General features: G+C 43.6%; 2 protein-coding genes across 5 annotated transcripts in view; both read right to left on the bottom strand.

Annotated features, from left to right (window-relative positions):
* LOC142503114 (galectin-3-like) overlaps positions 1 to 24,833 on the bottom strand; it is a 506,920-nt gene that overhangs the window by 166,526 nt on the left and 315,561 nt on the right. The gene's annotated exons all lie outside the window — the stretch shown is intronic.
* FERMT2 (FERM domain containing kindlin 2) overlaps positions 1 to 24,833 on the bottom strand; it is a 76,062-nt gene that overhangs the window by 37,490 nt on the left and 13,739 nt on the right. For all 4 annotated transcript variants that reach the window (XM_075615115.1, XM_075615118.1, XM_075615119.1 and 1 more), the window contains exon 3: positions 3,278 to 3,511. In XM_075615115.1, the coding sequence (XP_075471230.1) occupies positions 3,278 to 3,511 (234 nt within the window). The remainder of the gene's footprint in view (positions 1 to 3,277; positions 3,512 to 24,833) is intronic.

Here is a 24,833-nt window from a genome sequence, read left to right on the forward strand (position 1 = left end):
ATTCCATATTGTTTGGTTAGCAAAAGTGTTCTGCATTACATTTTTTATTAACGGGAATTGCATTATTTTTGCGCTTTGAGTGCCAAGTAAATCAATTTACATATGTTCGGTATGCAAGGATTGCAGAGAGATATTTGCTAGAGACTTTTCACCTCTGGAACATGCTGTACAAAAGAAGCACACTTGAGATTAAATGTAGCAACTCCATTTCTTGGGGACTGGAATGCAAAAAATTTAGATAAAAGTGTCTCTTTCCAATTGTTCCAGGAATTACAAAAGGTCACTTAATAGTGTGGATATTGTTACCAACAAACAGCTTCTGTCAAAGGGTTTACATTCTTCCAGTCCACACCGAGAGGCAGCTCTTCAGTTTAAACAAAGTGGCCACTATACTATTTAAGACACAGGGCTGCAGTGCAGTTACACACAATTAGCTATATTGAAACCAGCTCATTAGAAAGACCCTTCAGAAGACCTTGATCAGTAAAAGACTTGAATTGTAATGAAGTAACCCAACAGTAACAGCATTACAAGGCTTTCACTTTTTAAATAAATTACCCCAACCATCTTTCTTCAGCCATCCACTGAATCAATACAGACGAAAGCCAACATACTTCCAGAAATGAGCTTCAGAGCAAAGGGAGTTGTGTCCAGCCCACAGGTCACCCGTCCATGACCTTAGCATTAGTAAGCATGTTCTGCTTTTGTTCATTTACATTTATGAAGGCAGTGTGTGCTGTGCTGCTGCAAAATGACATACAAGAGTTTATTTTACAAGCCTGAAGACTCCCCGCTCCCTCCCTGCACTTAACCCGTTTGACAGCACCACTAATCAATCCATTAAGCATGCAGGGAAGATCTGAAAGGGGGGAAAAAAGAGAAACCCCATCATTGTGCTAGAGCAGAAGTGGCCAACGCCAGTACCCAAGGGCCACCAACAGGTCAGGTTTTTAGGATCTCTTCTTCAGCACTGGTGCCTCCATCAATGATGAGCCAGCCACCTGTGCTGAAGCATGGATATCCTTAAAAGCCGACCTGTTGGTGGCTCGAGGACTGGTGTTAGCCACCCCTGTGCCAACGGTATTTTTCTACGTGGGTTAGTTCACAAAGTTTAGTGCAAATCTAGCTGGAATCTGCGAATAAAGAGCAATATGCTAATGGCTTCCAATAGCCTCTAGATTTAAATATAAACCCTTGTTCGGACTTATAAAGCTCTCGACAACACCGCCCCTCCTTACATCTCCACCCTCATCCCCAAATATATCCCTAAATGCCCCCTCCGTTCTGCCCATGACATCAGCCTTTCCTCCTGCCTCATTACCTCCTCTCTCTCAAGCCTACAAGACAAGACTCTAGGGGTACCCCCCCCTCTCTCTGGAATTCCCTACCACATACCAGACATTTAAAAACTTCCTCAAAGGCTTTCCTTAAAAAATAAAAATAAATAAAAAGGTGAGTAATCTGCTAAATGCCTGACATCCACCCCTCTCCCCCCACCGCCCTCTAACCGTAGTGGTACCAGCTGTGCTGCTGGACCAAACTCTATGCTATCCAACACCCCCTAACACCCCCACCCACAAACCTTAATGGGACCAGCAGTGCAGCTAGACCATACCCCACCCTGAGGCACACGCCATCCCACAATGAGCAGCAACTTTACCTTCTGTTACAACATTGCCCCTTATTCCCTGTAGAGTGTAAGCTCTCAGGAGCAGGCCCCCCGTTATCTTCTGTATCGGTTTGTCCTTATTTGTATGAGATTCAGTTTATGTCATTGATGTCACTCTGCACCCCTATTGTACTGCGCTACGGAATATGTTGTTGCTTTACAAACAATAATAATGCAGAGGACACTGCTGTTTTGACAGTTTTGTTTCACGTTAAAAATGTAAGATAATGGTTAGGCAACTTCAATTCAAAGCTAATCCAACTTCTGCGCCTGTCGGCAGTGACGCGGTTAATGTTTATTTATTCAGCTCAGACATTGGCGTGACGGTCATGCCAGGGGACGTGGCAACATGGCAATAAATGTACTATCAGTGCCAGACACTATATGTTTTGCATGCAGAGTTTATTTGCACAAGACGACATGTGTTTGCTGTTTGCCCATGTTTCACCGAGGTATAAGAAAGCATTAGGCTTGAAATAAAATTGGTGTCAGTGGTCTGAGGATTTTTACATGCATATAAAATCAGAATTTAAACCATGGGTGGACAACTAGTCCTCAATGGCCACCAACGGGTCAAGTTTTCAGGATATCCCAGCTTCCGCACAGGTGGCTCAATCAGTAGCTCGGTCTTTGACTGACCCACCTGTGCTGAAGCAGGGATATCCTGACTTGTTAGTGGCCCTTGAGGACTAGAGCTGGCCACCCCTGTTTTAAATAAACCAGTCAAAAATCACAAAAAGAGTTAAAATTCATTAAAAAAAAGGACAACCACGTTTAATACTATAGGTTTTCATTTCTCGTTCTGTGCAATGAGACAAATATGGTAGACTTTTACAAGAACACGAGGTGCACAATGGTCCGGTTGGACCTGAAGGGACTTCTGTACCCTGAAACACCGTGGACCTTGTTGCGTCAAATACCAAATGGTCCAAGTAGACCTTTGCACTTTGTGTCTGTTCACCCTCTTTTGTGAAATATACAGCTTTGTATTGGTGACAGTTCCAAGGGGTTCCTGCCACGCAGGATGGAGTGCAGCACCAAATAATCCAATAGGCGCACTACTTTCGCACGGTGTGCAGGGCAAGCATCATTATTATTGGGGGCGGGGCGTGGGGGGACATTTACAATATACCAACTTGAAAGACAATGGGATTAATACAATGTCGCTATTCAGTGGTAATGTTGCTACTTTTAAGGCGGGTTAGCCAGGATCGAATCCTATTGTCCTTGGTCAAGGTCACTCAATCTCCTTGTGACTGGCACCAACACTGGACTGTAATCTCTACAAGACAGGGACTGCAAATTGCACCAAAAGCACAGCATATACTGTCAGCGCTATAAGAAAAAAAATAAACATTAAAAATCACGCCGTATCAGGTTATTTCCCCGTGAGTCACTTATTCCACGCAAGGTTATCACTGATCCTAAACCGAATCAGCGATCACTTGGATGCGACACTTTTTGCAACTTAACGTCATTTGGACTCCTACCGCTCTTATTGACACTACACAGGCTATAAACATCACGTTGCTAATCTATCAAAATATCAAGAACTATAGCAACTTGGTGCATTTCAAAGGGAGAGGCTGGATTTTCCTGGCTACTTACTGAATGTCTTGCAGATGTCGGAGACGGCTTTGAAGACTCGGTCTGAGAAGTTTACCTTCACCTTCACATACTTCATGTTAGGAAGCTGCAGCCTTAGCTGTTTGTGCTGAGGGGTAAATTGCAGTCTGGCATCTGCCTGTATGCCATATTTGTCCAAGGTCCAATGCGTTTTCAAAAGCCACGTTTTCTTCTTTTCCCACCATAGCGCATGATCCGACCAATCTTTCTTCACATCTACACAGGATACATGAAAAAAACAAACAATGCAGTCAACATTTCTGTAGGGAAAAAAAAAAGTGGCGTTTCATTTTCAGGTCTTCCCACCCACAATGTCTGTTATACACCCCACTCCCTGGGGAAATAGTTATTGGTTTGCTACAAAGTAAGTTAATTGGAGGATTCTCCCACACAATCAACATGGCAATTTCCTTTACAATTTCTGACTGGTAACAGTTGTATGGAGGTAGGTGGCACCTCCCCCCAGAGCTCACTCCTCCTCACCTCTTTAACTTGGGAGGTCTTTTCACTTTGCTGCAAGAACAGGACCTACTATGGTTCTTTCTCCTCATACAGAGGTAAAGGGAAGGGTTCACCGTGTAGTGTAGGACCTGCATTCATTTGGTTATACCTTGACGTTTGCTATGCAGACTAACGCTTTGGCCAAAGGGTTTAACTAAATAACCAAGTAATTATTTATTATTGAAGTATTTGTACTTTGTTCTTATTACCATATATGTTTTGTCAATTGGATGTAGCATTGGGCACCCCTGTCTTTTGTTGTATACATTTGCCACGTCCAGTAGCGCTCTTTTTTGACAAATATATATTCATGATGTGGTGGGTGTAGGAGTTTGAGCTAGCTGGGAATGTGTGTTAATCAATTTCCTTTGCACCCTACACTTGTATATGTGCTATAAATCCACATACCCCTCCGATTTGCTCTGTGAAAAGGGTATTCGTATCAGCCTATCAAACACAATCGCTACACTGGTCTGTGCAGTAAGAGGATGTACAATGACCATTTCTGAAGTTATAGGACTAATGGATTCACTTCTTTTATTCACATTGAATGAGAGAGTTGAAGATTTCCAAGCCAGGCGGACCTACAAGGCTTTATTAGACTTTTGGTGCTACTCAAGGAGTTAAAGTGCCCACCTATGATATCGTTAAGAACCAAATGACGTGTGCACCAGTTTAATATCTACAACTGGCTTTATAACAACATTTTTTTTTTTTGTCTTTTGTGGAAACTAAACTCCCTTCCCCAATTTAAGATTAAGATTTTGAAAGCATTGTTAATTCAAGTGATGAATTAGTGTCACATTCCTGTTAACCTTCCAGGACAAAACAGTCTTGTACATAAATAATGACTGAAGCGTTACACAAAAAGAACTTGTCTTTGGCAACCACATGAAAACCAGACCAAATATAGACAAGGATTTTACTTCAAGACAATTTCTAACACTTGACAAAACATATCAACCAGACCGATTCTGCGTAATGCATAAAAACCACGTAGAAGCAAGACTAGTCGCCTACATGGTGTCAGCATCTCATGCAACATGAGTCATGCGGATCACAGGGAGGGCTGGCTTTCACTTATCAAGACCACAATTCCATGCCAACGCTCCCCAACATCCACACCCTCAAACCGCAATGGGCTGAGCTGAGCAGCTGGACCATACTCCACCCTTAGGCTGCGTCCATAGAGGGGGGGAGCAGTGCTGAACAGCACTGACGCTGAGGCTCGCCTGCTGAAGCTGTGCGATTTCATGCACATGCAGGCGAGCCAGCGGGCGCGATCGGGAGGCGGGGCAATGACGTCGCTGGGCCAATCGCCCGCGACGCACTGACGTCAACGTCACGGCGCCACGACGTTGACGCTGCTTCATGCTGATTGGATGTTTTCAGCCGACAGCACACTGAAAAACAGCTTGGCAGTCGGCTGAAAAATCCAACTCCTCAGCACGCCTGCGGACGCTCGCGTGAGCCCCCTCTAAAGACATCCTCATTGAGGATGTAGGGGCTCAGCGCGGAGCGTTCGCACGGCTCAGCGCTGCTTGTCCTTCTATGGACGCAGCCTTATGCACACTCCAACCCACAATGAGCAGCCACTTTACCTTTTGTTTCAACATTTCCCCTTATTCCCTCCATTGAGAAAATGTCACTGGTTGCCCAAGCAAAGAGCAATGGTTAAACTCCTCACTACGTTACACCGACGCTTCATGAAACAGGACCCCTCTACCGGCAAACAAAATGTAAGTTCCACAGACCCACGATCCCGAAACCTTCAACGTATAAAAGTCCCCAGATTCACACACTTGACTAGACGATCTGGTACTGGAGTAGCAGAGACCCATTAAACAATTTATTGTAGAATAAAGGAATTCACACATTTTTAAAAATCAGACCACAGACGACAATCATTTGATAATAACGTTTCTGCGATGCACGAGTCTAGCTTGTGTATATATATTCTATTCACAGTCTTCCTCAATTCTAAATATACCCTGTGGATTACGTCTCCACAGACATCCTGATGCCCGTGTTCTATCACCAGCACTAATTTAATAAAATGTAGTGCTTATCCATAAACCATTTCAATTTGGATGCCTAATTTAATATCACACTGACCCAATAAGATTTCTTGGCCAATGTCTAGGCAATGGAAACCGTGCCCAAGATGATGCCGGTCTGAATTTACGATATAATAATGGGAATTTAATGCAACGCATATCCTTCCTGTATCACAGGCAACCCAAGGACATCACATACAGGCTGTGTCAATATCAGATGTAAAAGGTATAAAACAGAGTTGAGCCCTTACACTGTAAAAAGGACCAAGCAGCCTATGAACTTTACATATCAATGTTCGTTGCATCAGTTATTTTAGAATCTGAGAAGGTATACATTACTTTAAAAAGTAAGTAAGACTTCCTATTCCCCGGGCTGCGGATCAACAAGCAACCGTCTGCAGCGCTGGGGACATTGTTTGTGACGATGATGCCACGGAGCGGGATTGGGGTGGGAGAGGAGTCTATGCTGTTGAATGGAACAGCCTGCAACCTTAGTAGTCAAGGCAAATCTGAGGGAAAAAAGTGATTCTGGCGCAACAGCCAAAAGTGGGTCCCAAACAAGTAGTATTAAAAATATTCCTTTATTGATCCATCAAAAAAGGTGGAGGCACTCACCCTCCTACGCGTTTCGTGTTAAAAATGCTTTATCAAGGAGTGATAATACTCCTTGATAGTGTTTTAACACGAAACGCGTAGGAGGGTGAGTGCCTCCACCTTTTTTGATGGATCAATAAAGGAATATTTTTACTACTACTTGTTTGGGACCCACTTTTGGCTGTTGCGCCAGAATCACCTTTTTTCTCAAATTTTCGTCTCAACTCCAGGCTGCACGCTTACCAGGACTTCAGGATTAAGAGATTTCTGTGAGTACTTTCTTATTCATGATTACTCAATGTGAGTCCAGGGACCATCCCAATGAGGGTTTGATGTTTTTTTTTTTAGCCTTACACCTTACCCTTCAGGGAATATTGGCCCACCTGGGGACTTTACTACTTATAAGCAGTTTATCCAAATCCTTATCCAGTCCTGTTTTATGCATACATATTGAAGGGATTCAGTGCTGAAGCGCCTTTGTCACTTGGAATTGGGTTAGTAGTCAAGGCACCAAAGACATTAAGTCAGGACACACACACACACACACACACACACACACACTATAGCAGGGGTGCTCAATCTTTCCCTGCTGCGCCCCCCCGCCTGCTCCCTCCACCCCGTCTCTCGGCATCAAATGATGCCGCAGGGTCTCGTGATCCCCGCAGCGTCATTTGACACTGCATTGCCGAAGACAAGGTAAGTGACGTTGCAGAGGCCTCACGAGATCCCCCGGCATTAATTTTAAATGTCTTGGGGGAAGAGAGCGGGGCCTCTGCAACCGACATGCACCAACCCCCCCCCCCCTGAAAAATCTTGCGCCCCCCTGCAGAATAGGAAAGGAAATCAGTGCCCTGTAGAGATTATGTTTTGTTAAAGTGTTTTGCTACAAATTACCAGATAACCTAACTCATGAACTTTAAACAACTTCCACATGCTTAAAACAGAGGGGTTCCTCTGGAGCTGGACAGGGTTATTTTTAGCTCTGGGATTCCCCAGTTCCCCCGAGATACTCACAGGTGTAGAGATACTCACAGGTGTAGTTAACGGCTTCTCTACTCCACCCACAGGAAACAAAACGTCAGTAAAACCTTACAGGTCCCGCAGGCCAATAAGAAGCTGCAAGGTCATGGTTTCCGGCTTGCTATTGGATGGCTTTTTAAATCCCCTTCGGAAACACTTAACTAAACCAGTACCTCGGGAACCAGGGGTGTCCCTAGGAGGTAAAAAATAGTGAGGCTCAGCTCTGGAGGGCCCCCTGGTAATAATAAATTAAATGTAATTTAGGCAGAATTGCGGCTTTAACTAGTTAACCTTGCCTTAATGATCACAGACCACCAGCGTAGGTATATATTGCCCTATAAACCTGGCCTGTTGATATGCCTCAAGGTCAGAAATTGAACACCCCATCTTTCTGGGTATATCGATAGCAACTATCAGCTCATGAGCCATCAATACTGAATAAGTTCTCGTTAACAAAAAAAGGACTAGAGCAGGGCTGGCCAACTTCAGTCCTCAAGGGCCACCAACAGGTCAGGTTTTAAGATTATCCCAGCCACCTGTGCTGAAGTAGAGATATCCTTAAAACCTGATCTGTTGGAGGCCCTTGAGGGCTGGAGTTGGCCACTCCTAAACTATTAAAAAAAAAAGAAAAAAGAAGTGTATTTTTGCAGGCACATTAGCCCAGTTTAATGATAACCCTGGGTACACACCTTAGCAACATTTGTGATGCCTTGCACAATAGAGAGGCGTTATTTGTAAGGTTGCGGCCATAGAGTGTGCGACAGCGCACGCGGCTTGAACAAAATACAGTAGCCAGTGTGCGCAGCAGGATTTTGAGGAGACAAATCATTTTTTTTTTTTGCGCAACGGCCGCGTTACGTGAGCGGTTGAGCCAATGAGGGCGAACCAGCCTGGTGACGTCACGGCCACGCCTCCCCGTCGCGAGCACATCACACAGTCCACAGATTGCCCAGGCAACAGGCACCCGCAACTCCATGCGCTCCGTCGCGCCAGTACTATCACCAATGAACAAGAATGTGGACTACGGCTATGGCCCCAGTGGTCAGAGATGCACATGCGCCAGAGCGTCTGCACCTGTTTCAGCCGCGACCTGTGGTGCTTGCAGTGAAAAGAGCAGGAGATCCGACCGGGTGGGAGGGGGGCGTGGCCATGGCATCACGCGGCTGGTCGCCCTCATTGGCTGAACTGCCGCCGTGACATGGCCAATGCTCGGCTGCCGCGTCAAAAGGCAAAAATCATGTCTTTTGCCCAAGGAGGTCGTGCATTGCACCCCGACTGGGGCCTGCCTCAGAGGGTCGTGCCTTGCGTGCGCCTAGGGGACCTAGCCTAAGCTCCTTGGGACAGGACGCTCCTTCCTATGTTCTCAGTTTGTCCCAACTTAGATGTACTCGTGTCATAATGGTATTATCCCCTCTCTCACATTGTATTGCGCTTGCAGGAATATGTTGGGGGGTCACGCAAAAATATATTAAAAGACATTATTAATAAAGAAGTAATACAAGATAATATAAAAGGTAATAAAATGACAATAGCAATAAAAGATCGTAATAAGATAATAATGGCAGAATCTTCTTGCAAGCTTCTTTATGCAAGAATAATAAACACACTCTTTGCATGTCTTTTGCAATTATAGATACAAAATTGTCGCATATTATCCTTTAAGTAGCAATGACTCCATGCCACGTTTCCCAGTCCGGTTTGTGAGGCAGTGGAGGGAAAATAAACTAATGCTGTAAGATGAGCAGTTATTTCTGAATTAACCCAGCTAGCAAAACACAAAAAAAGGTCACAATCTTCTAGACCAAAATGTTATTGCAATTGAAAAGCAAAGCCATGAGAACAGATTTAATTACATCAAGAGATGCAGGATCATTTGCAGACAGCTGTCCCGTACTGCTAATTAGTTGTCATTAGGAGCAGACTGGCACAGCATGCGACATACCTGCTCGTACCTCCCTCAAAAGGTCATACATAGCCTTTTAAGTTTTACCATCAAAGTCTGTCTGCAACACTTCACACTGAAAAGTTACATTAGATTATCAAAGTGCTGCAGACAGACAGATGCTGAGTGACAGCAGAAGCCCTATCCCCCCCTCCGCCTCAGCAGTGGGTGTGAAAAACACAAAGGTGGTAACTGTAGGGGGCCTTTAAAATGTGCAATTCCAAACGTAAACATCTGCTACATTTGCAATACAGTGAAGACTTGGCTGTATATCAAGTTACCAACCATATTTAAAGACGCAATCCACACTGCTTGCAATTCCGCCCCACCCAATTTACCTGAACCAGAGCTTATCTGTGACATCCAGGGACCCTGCAATTCACAAATTGACCAACAGTTTTATCCACTGGCAAGAATACATACCTAGTGGTAAAAATAAATAAAAGCCTGCTGGTCAGGGCTCACTCCTGTGGCAAACAAAAAAAGGTGCAACATGTTGCAAATTTTAATTCATGATGGCGGCCAAATTTCTAGCTTTTGCGTGTCAACTCGTCAAAAAAAAAAACCCCCTTAAAAAATCTCAGGCCACGGGAAGTAGGAGGACCACGGATGAACTCCAAGGGACATCCCAGTACAGTAGGTTTTAATAAAAATGTAAACGAAAAACCACAATTTTATGGGTGGATTGCCGTTTTAAACAGCCGTTTATTAATGTAAGACAGCGGTGCGCAAACTGTGGGGCGCGACCCCCAGGGGGGGCGCGAGACTGCCGACGGGGGGCGCGGGGTTTATAGAGGCCCCGCGCGCTTCCCGAAGGCACTTAAATTAAGTGCCGGGGGAGCTGCAGGGCCTCTGTAAACCATACTTACCCGTGGCTCCGGCGGCTTCCTCCCGGCATCGCCATGGCAACGCGGCGTCAAAATGATGCTGCGAGGTCATGTGACGTCACGTTGCTATGGCAACGTGCCGTCATTACGCCGGAGCGAGGGTAAGTTGGGGTTGGGGGCGCGGGAGTGAGGGGACAGCCGGCAGGTTGGCGCAGGGAAAAAAGTTTGCGCCCCCTGATGTAAGATGTGCCTGTATATAGCACTCTACAGAGATACAGAAAATACAGGGAATAGAGTAAAAACTGGGTTCAAAGAAGAGGCACTAGAGACAGGAATCTGGATATGTAGCTTTGAGCGAGAATTCAAACGGGCAATTGATTTTTAACTGGTCTGAAAGCTTGCATGTGGTGCAATAAAAATATCAGGATGTAAACAGGAATTATCAGCACAAAAATCTAACCCTTATACAAGAAGCCAGGCTACTGGAGCACAGTGATTGACACCAAGTTATCTCCTTTCCGGTCCTTCTACTGGTCAGCACATCAGCAGCCACTCAACATCCCTTTGAAACTTTCTCTACCCAAATGCTCACATACAGTATACAGTTAGGTCCGGAAATAATTGGACACTGATACAAGTTACAGTTCAATAATGAATATGGGCTTATTAAAGTGCAGTCTATCAGCTTTAATTTGAGGGTATAAACATCCAAATTGGAGAAAGGGTTTAGGAATTACATCTCTTTAATATGTAGCCCCCTCTTTTTCAAGGGACCAAAAGTAATTGGACAATTTACTCAAAAGCTGTTTCATGGACAGGTGTGGGCTATTCCTTCGTTATTTCATCAGCAATTAAGCAGGTAAAAGGTCTGGGGTTGATTCCAGGTGTGGCATTCGCATTTGGAAGCTGTTGCTGTGAACCCACAACATGCGGTCAAAGGAGCTCTCAATGCAAGTGAAACAGGGCATCCATAGATGCAAAAAAAAAAAAAAAAGAAAGTCCATCAGAGAGATAGCAGGAACATTAGGAGTGGCCAAATCAACAGTTTGGTACATTCTGAGAAAAAAAGAACACACTGGTGAGATCTGCAACACAAAAAGGCCTGGACGTCCACGGAAGACAACAGTGGTGGATGATCGTAGGATCCTTTCCATGGTAAAGAAAAATCCCTTCACAACATCCAGACAAGTGAAGAACACTCTCCAGTAGGTAGGCATATATCATTATCCAAGTCTACCATAAAGAGAAGACTTCACGAGAGCAAATATAGAGGGTTCACCACAAGGTGCAAACCATTCATAAGCCTCAAGAATAGAAAGGCCAGATTAGACTTTGCCAAACAATATCTAAAAAAGCCAACCCAGTTCTGGAACAGCATTCTTTGGACAGATGAAACTAAGATCAACCTGTACCAGAATGATGGTAAGAAAAAAGTATGGAGAAGGCTTGGAACGGCTCATGATCCGAAGCATACCACATCATCTGTAAAACACGGTGTAGGCAATGTGATGGCATGGGCATGTATGGCTTACAATGGCACTGGGTCACTAGTGTTTATTGATGTGACAGAAGACAGAAGCAGCCGGATGAATTCTGAAGTGTATAGGGATATATTGTCTGCTCAGATTCAGCGAAGTTGATTGGACGGGGCTTTACTTTACAGATGGACAATGACCCAAAACATACTGCGAAAGCAACCAGAGTCAATCACCTGATCTCAACCCGATCGAGCATGCATTTCACTTGCTGAAGACAAAACGTAAGGCAGAAAGACCCACAAACAAACAAACAACTGAAGGCAACTGCAGTTAAGGCCTGGCAAAGCATCACAAAGGAGGAAACCCAGCGTTTGGTGATGTCCATGTGTTCCAGACTTCAAGCAGTCATTGCCTGCAAAGGATTCGACAAAGTATTAAAAATGAACATTTTATTTATGATTGTGTTACTTTGTCCAATTACATTTGAGCCCCTGAAATAAGGGGATTGTGTATGAAAATGGTTGCAATTCCTAAACGTTTCATACAATATTTTTGTTCAACCCCTTGAATTAAAGCTGAAAGTCTGCACTTCTATTGCATCTCGGTTGTTTCATTTCAAATCCATTGTGGTGGCGTACAGAGCCAAAATCATGAAAATTGTGTCAGTGTCCAATTATTCCCGGACCTAACTGTATATTCCTACCTCTCAAAAGAGAAAAAGCAGGCAGTGAGGCGAGGGTATAATACATACAAAAACAGGAACACCAAATGATGCAATCAATGTTCTTGCTCAACGTTTCGGCTTCCCAATGGGAGCCTTTTACAACAGCAAGTAAAGACAATTATTCTACCACTTGGTGTTCCTGCTTTTTTGAGATAGAGATCATAATAATAATAAAAAATAAATCTATTTATCGATCTCATTTGTGCTTCTGCTGTGTGCAATGGCTCTGTTGACGTGTCGGAAGATAGCCATAATTTCCAAGCATATTCAATCAAGCAGCAGCAGGTTAGTAGAGAGTTAACATTGGGGTCCTCAAATCGAGGTGAAGACAGTTTTTGAGGTTGGGAGATGCGCATGAAGCTTGATCCACAGATGTGCGCCTTGAAACGGGTGCAGGTAAAAAGGTAAAAGGTAAATCTATGGAGTCCCAAGCAGCTAGTTATGATGTATTTGGCCAAAAAACACCCAAAGATCCGCTTCAGACAATACAGAACAGGTCACATCACATTCTATAAAGCCATTTCTAGACCTGTGAGCACAGTTACTAACCAGTAATGTTTTGGCACCATCCTAATCACTGTAGCAAAATTATACTCCTCCTCATGATTGAACACATGATCCTACTGCTACAACCTGAAGCTACAAAGACATACTGTACTAGCTATATGCTCAGACTCCCCGACCTTGGCCAAGATACACATCTAGATTATTATGCATTTAATGGATTGACAGTCTCATCTGTTTTTCTCCTGATGTGTATTGTAGCATTTGCAAAAATAGTTGTTTTTTTTATCTAGGAGACAGTCTAAACCAGGGGTGGGCAACTCAAGTCGTTGACTGAGCCACTGATTGAGCCACCTGAGCAGAAGCAGGGATAGCCTTAAAGCCTAACATGTTGGTGGCCCTTGAGGACTGGAGTTGGCCACTCCAGGTCTAGAATAACATCCTATGGAGAATCTGTGCTGTTTGGACACGAAGTAAATCTGTTCTGCCCCCAGCCGTGACGCCACAACCAGGGCCGGCTTGAAGGCGGTTCCGTCGGTGCCCCTGCACCTAGCCCCGCAAGAATACAAGGCGGCCCTGGTCACAACAGGGAAGTACGATCGTGTGTGGAGTTGGCAACACATCAGAGCAATGTTTTATAGTTTGACCCGTTTAGTGGTCTAAAAGCGGTATCTTCAAGTGGCACCTGTGAGTATTTCCACTTCTTACCAACACATACTAAAAACATTATTATACTATTCTCTACCCCTCTCTTCCATCTCATACACCTGGGAGGTCTTCCTTTGACATATTGAAGACGCGCGAAAGATCCAGAGTTTCTTCTACATTATATGAACACGCTCATTTAAGATGGAGACCATGCGAGGCGGGTTTGACCCCTTTCCTAAACTACTCAACTTGGCGATTTACAGATCACAATTTTTTTTAATATCCTTGAATTTTTGCGCTTTGGAATCTGCAGTTTTATTCATGAATAGCCATGTTTTTTCCCCACGCCTAATAGTACAAGTCATATAAATATATGGTTTTGCAAACCAAATGCTAAAAGCTTGGTGTGTGTGTACATACAGTATACACACACACACTTTATTTTTCAACCATGCCATTTTTAATGAGTTTTAATATACCGAGCATCTTTTTATTTCTATAGCAGGCTTTAGCCCACATCCCCTGCAGCGCAAGATCTTTGGTAAACACTTTCCAGTTAGTGATAATTTGTTGCCAAGATTCCCAGCAGTTTGAGCTGCAAACTGTAACAATAGATAATGATACCATGGTAATACAAGAATACATTGTAGCTGCTGAGTTACACTGACTGAAGGATTGATTGAAACTAAAAAAAGGCAGCCATTTAGTGAGCCCTGGGAAGCAGGATATCTGCTGATCGATCATGGGAGAACTAATCGATCGGCAGCTCAGGTAATTCATTTTCATTAAAAAAAAGGTAATCAAAGGCTGCACATATTAAAACAAAAACAAAAAAAAGTGCTGCGCAGAGTGCCTCTTTAATACATTTCCAACTCAAAATAAGGGAGATAGTTTTGTACTTTTAGGAAAAGTATTTATATTATATATTAGGTGTGAGCCATTGCCTAGTTAGTGCCAGAGGAGTCTGCAAAGCATTACTTGGCATTGGGGAACAAGGTAAATAAAGCAGCCGGTTCCACACACAGAGTCTACCCTCATAAAACCACTCTTTCCAATTCTCCCGAGATAATGAAACACGCATGTTATTCCACTCGTGTTATTCCGTTATTTCCACCACAAGTAATTGCATTTTTCGGGGCTCAAAAGTAGCCAATAAACAAAAACCCTCCACAAAAAGGACCACCATAAATGTCCCGCTCACTTTTTAATCGTCTCTTTAAATAAACATACCGGTAAAAAATTCAAAAATGGCAATCTATACCTAATCAATGGAATGAAAGTTGATGCATTGGTAACTGTGTGCTGCCCTGCTTCTCAACATATGGTAATCTCTTCGGGCAGAGACTCCTTTACCTATTGCTTTATGTGCTGGATAATAGGTCACGCGTACTGTAAAACGCCATGTACTTGGGTGGCGCTAAGTAGATATACCTACATATTGAATAGTGACCATAAAGAGAACACACACTACGTGTAATATGGACAGTGGCCAAAAAACTCTGCAAATACGCATCTGCTGGAAGAACATTGGACAGGATTATCCAATTCCTTTATCTTTACTTTAACCCATTGGGTCCCAAGATGTAGTAGCTATGCCATACACTACTTGCCCGTTATTGTAGGGGAGATCGTGGTTGGAACGCAATCTTACAGGAAGAAGACTCCTGCTCTTTCCTTCCGTCAGTAACGTGGCGATCAAAATGTTAAAAAAAGGGAGCAATCAACCCTCATTTTTCCTCTTTCCTTCAAATGGGAAGGTCCTCAAACTGAACGGCGCCATATTCAGCTCCAGACAGGGCCGGATTGATGGCAGCGCCATCGGTGCCACTGTACCAAGCCCTGCGCTCTTCCCCACAACATTTAAACTGACTGCCAGGTGGAGAGCATGGGGCCTTTGTAAGCTCATGCATGGCCACTTTCTCATCTATGGCATCTTCTTGTGACAACGCGACATAGCTGGAGGAGATGAGGAGCGGGAGGAGATGCCGAAGAAGGTAAAAGGCCTCACGCTCTTCCCCCGGCACTGAGCCCTGCCAACCTCCCAGCCAGCACTGGCTCCAGGGACTCCACGGCTCCCGAGATACCTACTGCTGAAGTTACCGATATTATGTCCTGATTTGTAAAGGGGATTTAAATGGCCATCCAATAGAAAGCCACAACCGCTGTTCTAGCTTCCTATTGGCAGCCATTTTGTTTCCCCCAAGGTTGATTTAAACCCAGCAACTTCACCAGTATCTCAGGGTACCGGCAGGGTAAGGGAGCCCCAATTACCCACCCAATGGGAATAAAATAAATAAAAATCCACAAAAAGCCCAGTAAGGAACTGCCACTGTACTAATACGGCTTGTAAGATTTATAAAGACTGCATAAAGGAGGGCAGCAAACGAAGGCTTGTCGTATACTTTGTATAAGCAAATCCACGCAGCACACCAAGTGCCAAGACTCCTAAAACGATCTGTAAGCTTTTGGTGTGATCGACAGAGGTTTAATTATATTAAAACCTTTTGGCAAACTGCTATGGAAAGTTAACCCTTTTTGATGCTGGCATGGGCTGGATTTCATCAAGTTACAGCCCCATTTCCCACTCTGTTCAAACACTTTGTATTCGTAGAATCCATTGGAGTCTACACAACAGTATTCAGTTTACCCATTTTCACCACCACCTATATTCAGCACAACTTCTGAAAAGCTGCTAAAAAATAACTAGAACAGAAATTAAAGTCACGTTATACTTTCAAACCCAACATTTAAACTCATATTTATTAGGCAGATGCCAATACCAATTATGTACTATGGGATATAGTATATGGCAGAGCACTCCAAACTCACCTTGGCAAACTTGACACCCTGCACAATTCAATGTGCCGCTTTGTCCAACAATGTAATAATTACAACACAGATCACTGCGAAATGCTCCAAGACCTAGATTGTCTCTCTCTAATCCAGACGCAAAGTCTAATTTTCCTGTCTTGCCTAGCAATACTTTCTGGGCCAGCTACCCATCTATCTGAATAAGCTCCTCAGCCCTACTACATGCAACACATATCACCTGAGATCCGACACCAAAAGACTGTTCATGGTCCCAAGGTTCAAAATAGAATCTGGTCACCCCTCCTGTTACTGTGCACCACACGACTGGAACAACATACTGTACCGAAGTCTCCCAAAGCCGCCTCCAGTTTAAGTTCTTTCAAGGACTTCAGCTGTCTCCCATTTTAATCGTCTCTAACTTTTAAATATGCCCATAACATACAGGCCCAAATTGTCCATGAAATGTCTGTAAATATAACGTTTAACACAGTTTAATCGTCATTAGAACTCTGTGCCCAGGACATACTTCAAAACGAGAGGCAACGCTCAATATATTATTTCCTGGTAAAACATTTCATAAATAAAAATACAGATCTTTTGATGCTGCAAGAAGCGTTACAGCCCATTCAGGACAACGAGGCATCTCCTAGAACAAGGGTGCTCAGCTCCAGTCCTCAAGACCCCCCCCCCCCCCACCAGGTCAAGTTTTAAGGATATCCCAGCTTCAGCACAGGTGGCTCAGTCTTCAACTGAGCCACCTGTGCTAAAGCAGCACTATCCTGAAAACCCGACCTGTTAGGGGGTCTTGAGGACTGGAGTTAAGCACCCCTGTCCCAGAAAACTGATGCGTAACTTATAGACTTTCAAACAATACAATGTGTAAATTCTGACATTACATGTTCCAAACAAATGCAAAATAATGGTGCAACAGGAGAAACACTTGACAGTTGAAGTATTTAGGGATTCTGTCCAAATCTCAGGCGCCAAGATTGTACTTCAAATGTAGATCATGTGTAATAGCAGTGTGGTTAAATTGAAATGCAGTCGCTGGCCTCCTGAATCAGACTGTGCATGCTTTGCATATATAAAAACCGTGGCTTGGAGCCACACCTCCTTTGTTCTACGCACAGCATTGCTGATTACATTTAGCAATCACAAGTCTGATGGATACAAACAATTTAAATCCCTAGCATCACCATGACAGCCTCCCCCTGTTGTAGATATAAAACAGCACTTGCAGTAAAACTAGATGGTGGATTTTGTCCAGTTTGTCACCAAGCTATAATCTGAAGGGCCTTCCTGGTGTGACGTGACAAGGTAATCAAGGAAGACACGGCTGTAAAAACCTGCTGACCGCTGCGCAGCAAAATGTAGGACACAAATGGGTTACATAATAAAATTATGCAGTTGCATGTAGAAAAAGAATAGGTCAAAGGAGGTCCCTGCGCCAAATATGTTCTAATCCAACAGGAAACAAGCGGGAAACAAATATGTGAGTAGAAGGAAAGCAGGCGATTGTGAGAAACATCCAAGCTGGGAGAAAATTAGCCAAGCAGCGATAGAGATGGGGTGAGAGCACCCAGAGACACTGCGGCCAATGACTTGCTGATGCTCCCTCGTGGTTATCTCAAGCAGAGCTCCGTAGGGCTGCCACAGGAGGCCCATTAACCAGCAGGACAGAGGAAGGCAGAAAGCCACGAGTGGTCCCAGGCTAAGTGTCCGCAGGCACTTAGCCAGGGGTGGGTTAAGGGAGGGAAAGGGGAAGATTTAAGGAAGGGGCATAGGGGCCAGCAGAATGGTCTATGAGGGCAAATGCCCAATTATCCATCCCACATATCTTTATGGTTATTAACATAAGGCTCAAGCCTGTTCAATTGCAAATATAACATCACTGCGGGCAGAACCGCCGGACCAGAAATGCAACAGCTATATAGTCACGCACTTGGGGGACGGGGGGAGAAGAGGAAAAGGGGAAGAAAAAAAAAATGAAAAATAAAAAGGACGGCTGGCCAGCCCTGTACAGACAAGGAAGCAAGGGTGGGCAGAAGTGCCAGCCAGGCATGCTCTGCCAGGAGTAAAAACTGGCTGGCACTGGACACCAACTAGACTGCTGGGCCTAGACAACCTCCATGGATGGGCTACAGCCCAAGAGATGACCCCTTATGGGTCTTTCACATTTTGATTGCCGTTTGTCTTGTGTCTCTAAATAAAGCAGTGACCTATTTTACAACCGCTAATCCAGTGTCAGACTTATTTGGGAAAGAGGCAAATGCGAGCATCCTCGGTCTAGGCAGTCTGCTTCTCTCCGTTCAGAGTGTGAAGTTTCCATGGCTTGCATAAGTGTGTCGTCATTCCCTCCAGTGACACTGCCAGAAGACCCTTGTTGGCATGATTGAATGAGGTAAATGTTGGCAAGAACAGAGCTGGCGGGAATATTGGGGACAGAATGGAGAGATAAGTTGAGCCAACAAGACATATCGAACAATAATGGAATTAAAAAAAAAATTAATATAATATATATTTTAAACCGTCTCTGCCAGAGGGGACAGCAAGGCATAAATACAGGCATACCCCGCATTAATGTACGCAATGGGACCGGAGCATGTATTTAAAGCGAAAAATGTACTTAAAGTGAAGCACTACCTTTTTTCCCCACTTTACAATGCACGTACTATACTGCAAACGTTATATACGTGCATAACTGATGTAAATACCACATTTGTAACCAAAATAAATACAGTAGACTTTATTGAAAGAAAATCTTTAATGTCAGCTGATTTTTTTTTTTTTACTAGTGCTGGCAGATTCGAAATGGATGAACAGAAAATGATGTGAAAATTATGTATGAAGGAGAGAGCACTTCTACGGTACAGTATTGTTACTGTATTTCTTAAGTCGAGTTGTCATGGGCTAGATGCTTTCTTGCGGGCGATTTGGATGGACTAATTGAAGTAGAAATAATAGTAGGCGTAGGGCCTGGGGCTGCTGTTGATGCTCGAGGTGGACTTTCAGTGAATGTTGATGGTCTGGGAGATTGACTGACTGCTGCTGACCTTTTAGGAAAGTAGGTGTCTAAGGAGGTTTGGAAGTGTAGCTCTTTTCTTTTCTCAGTACATTTCTTTGTAACGGGCATAACCCCCCGAAATGATTGCATTGACTTTGAAAGAAGTTCCATAGTCCCTGTCATGCTTTTCAAAAAGAGCCATGGCGCTGCCAATATGACCGAAAGCTTCAAAGAGAATTGCTGAAGTTAGGCTTTAGGCTGTTCCGAGGTGGTATTCGGTGGTAGGAATTTCACTCAAATGTTAGGGTTCAGCTCATTTAACATTCGAGTGTGCCCAGGAGCATTGTCTACAAGGAGCAAAATTCTGCAATAGGCTTTCACCTCAGTTACAATGCAGGTGTCAAACCAGTCTTCGAAAAGGGCTGCAGTCACCCATGTTTTTCCATTAGACCTCCAATGCACTGGAAGTCTACTTTTAATGTAGTTCTTTAAAGCTCTGGGGTTTTGCCAACGATAAAATTAGCATAGGCGTGAGCTTTAAGGTACCAGAAGCATTGCCACCTAACAGAAGAGTTATTCTATCCTTAGCTGCCTTGTAGCCAGGCATTGTATTCTCCTCTACCGATGAAGGTTCTTGCAGGCATCTTTTTCCAGAACCGACCAGTCACATCCACATTAATAATCCTCTAGGTAGCCTTCGTCAATTATTTTGGCACGGTCACGTGGATAGCTTTCTGCCGCCGCTGCGTCTCCTTGCACTTTCATGTTATGTATGTTAGCCCTCTTCTTGAACCTATCAAACCATCCGCGGCTTGCAACAAATTCTGCATCCTTCGCTGCCTCTCCATGTCTGCAACAACGCCATCCCTTTTTCTAATTGTTGTTGTGTTAATTGGCGTAGCACTCTTAATTTCTGCAATAATTTTGTTTCAACTCTTCATGACAGTATTAACTGTCGTACGAGTGAAGCTTTCGGCCGATCTCGGCTTGAGAAACACCATCATACATTTTACGCTTCATATCTAAAAGTAATCGATTTGCGAGGTTTTTTTTAATTTATTTTTTTTTATCTGCCATTACGTATAATAAAATATACTGCACAGGAAAAAGATAAAGTGATTACCACGTGGCAAGCTTGCAGCCCAGGTGGAATTATGAGGTGTTGTAAATCCTGATTGAGCTTACCAAAATAGAAGGGCATGAAGGCGAGGTGCATTTATTTGACTACTGTACTGTTTGACGTTGATATATTTTTGTGACTTTGGTGAAAACAACACAGTTCAATGTTTTCACCATTCGGTCATTCCTTTCTCAGGCCTTCGATCAGATAGGCTTACAGTGATGACATTCACAGCCTCTGTGTACTGTACTGTAGTACCCCCCGCTTGCGCAGAACTCCGGTACAGGTAGGGAGCTGGTTCAGAAGGTGCCAACAGGCGCATGTGCGAACTGCCGTTTCCCTATTGGCGGAGGTGAATCCTCGCGGTAGAACTACAACGCTCTGTAGGGCAGCGTCAGCGCAAAGGATGAGAACAATCAAGGAGGTGAGGGACTGGTGAGAGGAGCGGGGACAGTAAGGTACTTTACCAAGGGATGCCATGTGCCATGGGACCGGAGGTGTTATGTACATTTCCTTGTTTTTACTCATTTGCAGTACAGGTACGCCGCCTCCCCTATTCGCCCATGGAAACCGATCGATCGCTCTCCATTACACACACACACCCCGTTGTGGTCTACTTCACAGATCTCTTACAATCCCATCATTCAAGTAATTATCAACAATCTAACCAGCCTGTTGCTTAAATATCACCAATATAACACCCATGCCTGCACCATTTAGCGGAGTATTGATTTGTTTACTTGACAACAGCACCCAACAACATTGTTGTGAAAGGTGACAATGTATATACAGTAAGTGGGAGATAGAGAGATACACACACACATACTGTATTTATGAACATCTATCTACACATCCGTTGAGGCAGCAATTGCTCTGTGATAAATATCGCTGCGGAGTACAGATAAACAGAGGGCATATCTACAGGGAGGGGTGTTTACTGGAAAGATGCTTGGCCCCACAGTCTTCTTATAGTGTGACCAGTGTAGAGCTAATGGAAAGTATTAAGAGTATCAATAACAGATTCATTGACTAAGGCATTAGGAGTGAAGGGCAAACAGAAGCAGGGATGGATGCAGAGAGAACCCCCTAGATCTAAAATATGTTGCCCTTGTGGTTCACAATAAACAAGAGGAGGTTAATGGAATACTGTAAAAGAGCAATACTGTATAGCCGCTGACTGATGGCGGCGCCCGATCTCTCAGTTCCCCCTGCACTCCCCCTCCCATCTGTCCCTGTCCCTCCCCCCCTGCATTCCCGCTTCGCCTTAGGGACAATAAGCAAGGAGGTTGAGGTATTGTTGAGAGGCGCGCACGCCGCTAAGCAGCGGGGAGACATACCCCTAGTGTCCATACTCGCAAAGCGAGTGTACGTACACAGGAGTGTGATGCAACTAAAAATATATGTACGTACTCGCGACTGTACACACAGTGGGTTTACGTAAAACGGGGTATGCCTGTATATACATTTTTTTTTAAACTTACATTTTATTAGTTTTGAAAACTGCAAACAAAAAGAAGGCGATATATAGTTTACAAAAGGATGTTGCTAACATGTAGTCATGACCTGTCAGCCAGAAACTTCTTCTTGTCCAATTAACATAACCACGCAAGTCAAAATAAATTAAATGAAAAAGCGGTGAAAGGAGGGCATGGGAGACATCCTTTTTTTTTAGTTAATATATTTAATGAAGTGTCGCTACTCTCTCCCGACCGGTCAGGCCTCCACCGCGGGACCAGCTCCCTCTTACCGTATTTGCTGCCAAACTCCTCTCTTTCTCCCAACCGTCCATCAAGGGAGAGCGCGTTTCCCTACTACAAAAGCATGATCGTGGTATTGTTTATCCCTGGGGATATCTGTCTGTGTCAGCCAAGGCATCCAGACTTTTTGGAATTTAGCGTCAGAGTCATTGTCCAAACTCGTTAATTTCACCATCTGGCATACAAACCAAATTCTGTTTCTGAATTTTGAGAATAGATGGGGTTTCTAGCTGTTTCCATAATGCTGCGATCTCGCATCTTGTTGCCAAATGAGCTCGACCCTGGATCAACCTTGCATTTGTCTATTCAAAAGAAATAACCATAGGTCTAATGGAATTGTGAGGTCCAGCATACTCTGTAGCCAATCTCTAATTTGCTCTCAAAAGGGCACCAACCCGGGGAAGGACCACAGCATATGTAACAAATCTGCCCGCTCTCCATATTGTTATGGGCACAATGGTACGTAACCTGGTACAAATTTTGATGTTTTTAGTGGGGTGAGATACCATCTCATGAAAACTTTATATGCGTTCTCTCTTAATGACGTGCATAGAGCTCTTAGCTGCTGCTGTGACCATCTCATCCCACTCTTCCTGTGGCACGTCACCCAAGTCTGCTTCCTGTTGAGATATATACTGCAATTTCTTATCATACCCCCTGCCAGAACAGGTGAAACTTAACTGTACATCGGAGAGGCAAGTCCCCTTGTGTCCGTTTCCAAAGTACAGAGCTGTTCAAAATTGGTCAAATCGGGGGCAGGCTGGGAATTTGTTATTAAAGGCTCTGATCTGGAGGTACCGAAAAAATTATGTATGTGGGATGTCCTTTTCTGACTTAATTTGTTCAAATGTTTTTATACCAATTCTGTCCTCCAGATCTTTAAGTCTAAAAACTCCTTTTTTTCTCCAAATGCTGAAATCCTTGCCATTCAGGACTAGAGCGAAATCCGGGTTGTCGAATAGGGGTGTCATAAGAGAATTTTTGGTGGCCAATGAGCATCTAAATTTAGCTGTCGCCCAAACTGCCAACGAGTTGGTCATTGAGGATAGCGGCTCTTTGATAGATGTTAGTATCCTAGATGGGGACCAGATTATATTATGCAGCTACAGTGGCTCACATATTTCCTTTTCTACCCAGCGTATTGCAACCCAGCGTTTGAGACTTGGATCGCAGTGAATTGGACAATTTTACATAATTGGGTCACCTTATAGTAGGAACACAATGTTGGCCTCTTAAAGGTCCTTCCCCTCACACTTTTATATAATTCCAAATAAATTTGGGGACCAAAGCTTGGAGGGCTACAAAATCCTTCCTTACTAACGGGATTGGTAAGGTCTGGAACAGAAAGGATACGGGGAAGCAAATTCATCTTGATACAATATATCCTGGGATTGGCAGAATATATTGTATGTGGACCAAAAGTTTTAAGATCTTCTCAACTTTTGCATGAGTGTGGAATACTTGGCCTAGTATCACAGATATATTGAAAACATTATACAAATTCCCAAATAGTTGATTTTTGGTTGCCAATTGAAATTAATATCTATGAGTTTCTCCATTTCTTTGGGTAAATTGATATTTAAGGCTTCTGACTGTTTGGTTAATTTTGAAGCCTGAGACTATTATTACATTTTTCCAATAAACGGACAAGATTAGGCAGAGAGGTCTCGACAGTATCGGAAAACATCGTCCACGTAAAGTGCCACTTTGTGGGTCAGAGTATTCACCTGGATGCCTGCTATGTCAGGGTTATTCTGAATACGTGCAGCCAGGGGTTCCATACATAGGGCGAACAGAAGAGGGGATAGCGGACATCCTGTCCCGAGCTGCTCTTAAAAAAAATTTTTTTTAAAAATCGAGAACCGATCTGATGGAAAACACCGATTGATTACTCTGGCCTCTGGATTCGAACACAGTGCTGTGATTGCTTTAAAAATTCTGTCTCCAAAGCCAAAACACTCCAAGCGTAGATAAATATATATATTTTAAACAACTAATACAATGTAAATCACTTAAGATTCAGCAACTCAAAGTGAAACTTAATATTCATTTTTCACAAGGAAGTATATTTTCATCAGGATGTCCAATTAATTTTTTAGCTGATACGTAATGTGCTACACTTGTGATTTAATGACAAAAAAAAGTGTAGGGTAGGGGGATGGGCAGTGTTGCCTAAATTAACTACATTAATAAGTTGTTGAAAATATGTATTTATGCATGTCAGACCCCTAGCAGAGATGTTTAAGGGTCTGTGCCTCCTTTTGTTTTTCCTTTTTTAGTCAACTACGTTTAACACACTACTTTTATTACTTCATTTTGGTTCTAAACAGGACTACGCCTATAAGTATTTGGCAAAGGTCTTCCAGTTTAGGGTAATGTAGAGGGGACAAAAAGAATGGAGCAGACAACTAGCAGAGAAAGACTTTCCAGGGGGAATTCTACAGGAGGCGGCACAGACCAGGGACAGAGGTCAGTGAAGTGTAATGGTGACCCCTTCATTACCTTTGGTTAATGTTTAATACTACAGACAGTCCTAACGGAAAACATCACT

Source organism: Ascaphus truei, chromosome 9, assembly GCF_040206685.1.
Source record: "Ascaphus truei isolate aAscTru1 chromosome 9, aAscTru1.hap1, whole genome shotgun sequence".
Taxonomy (NCBI): domain Eukaryota; kingdom Metazoa; phylum Chordata; class Amphibia; order Anura; family Ascaphidae; genus Ascaphus; species Ascaphus truei.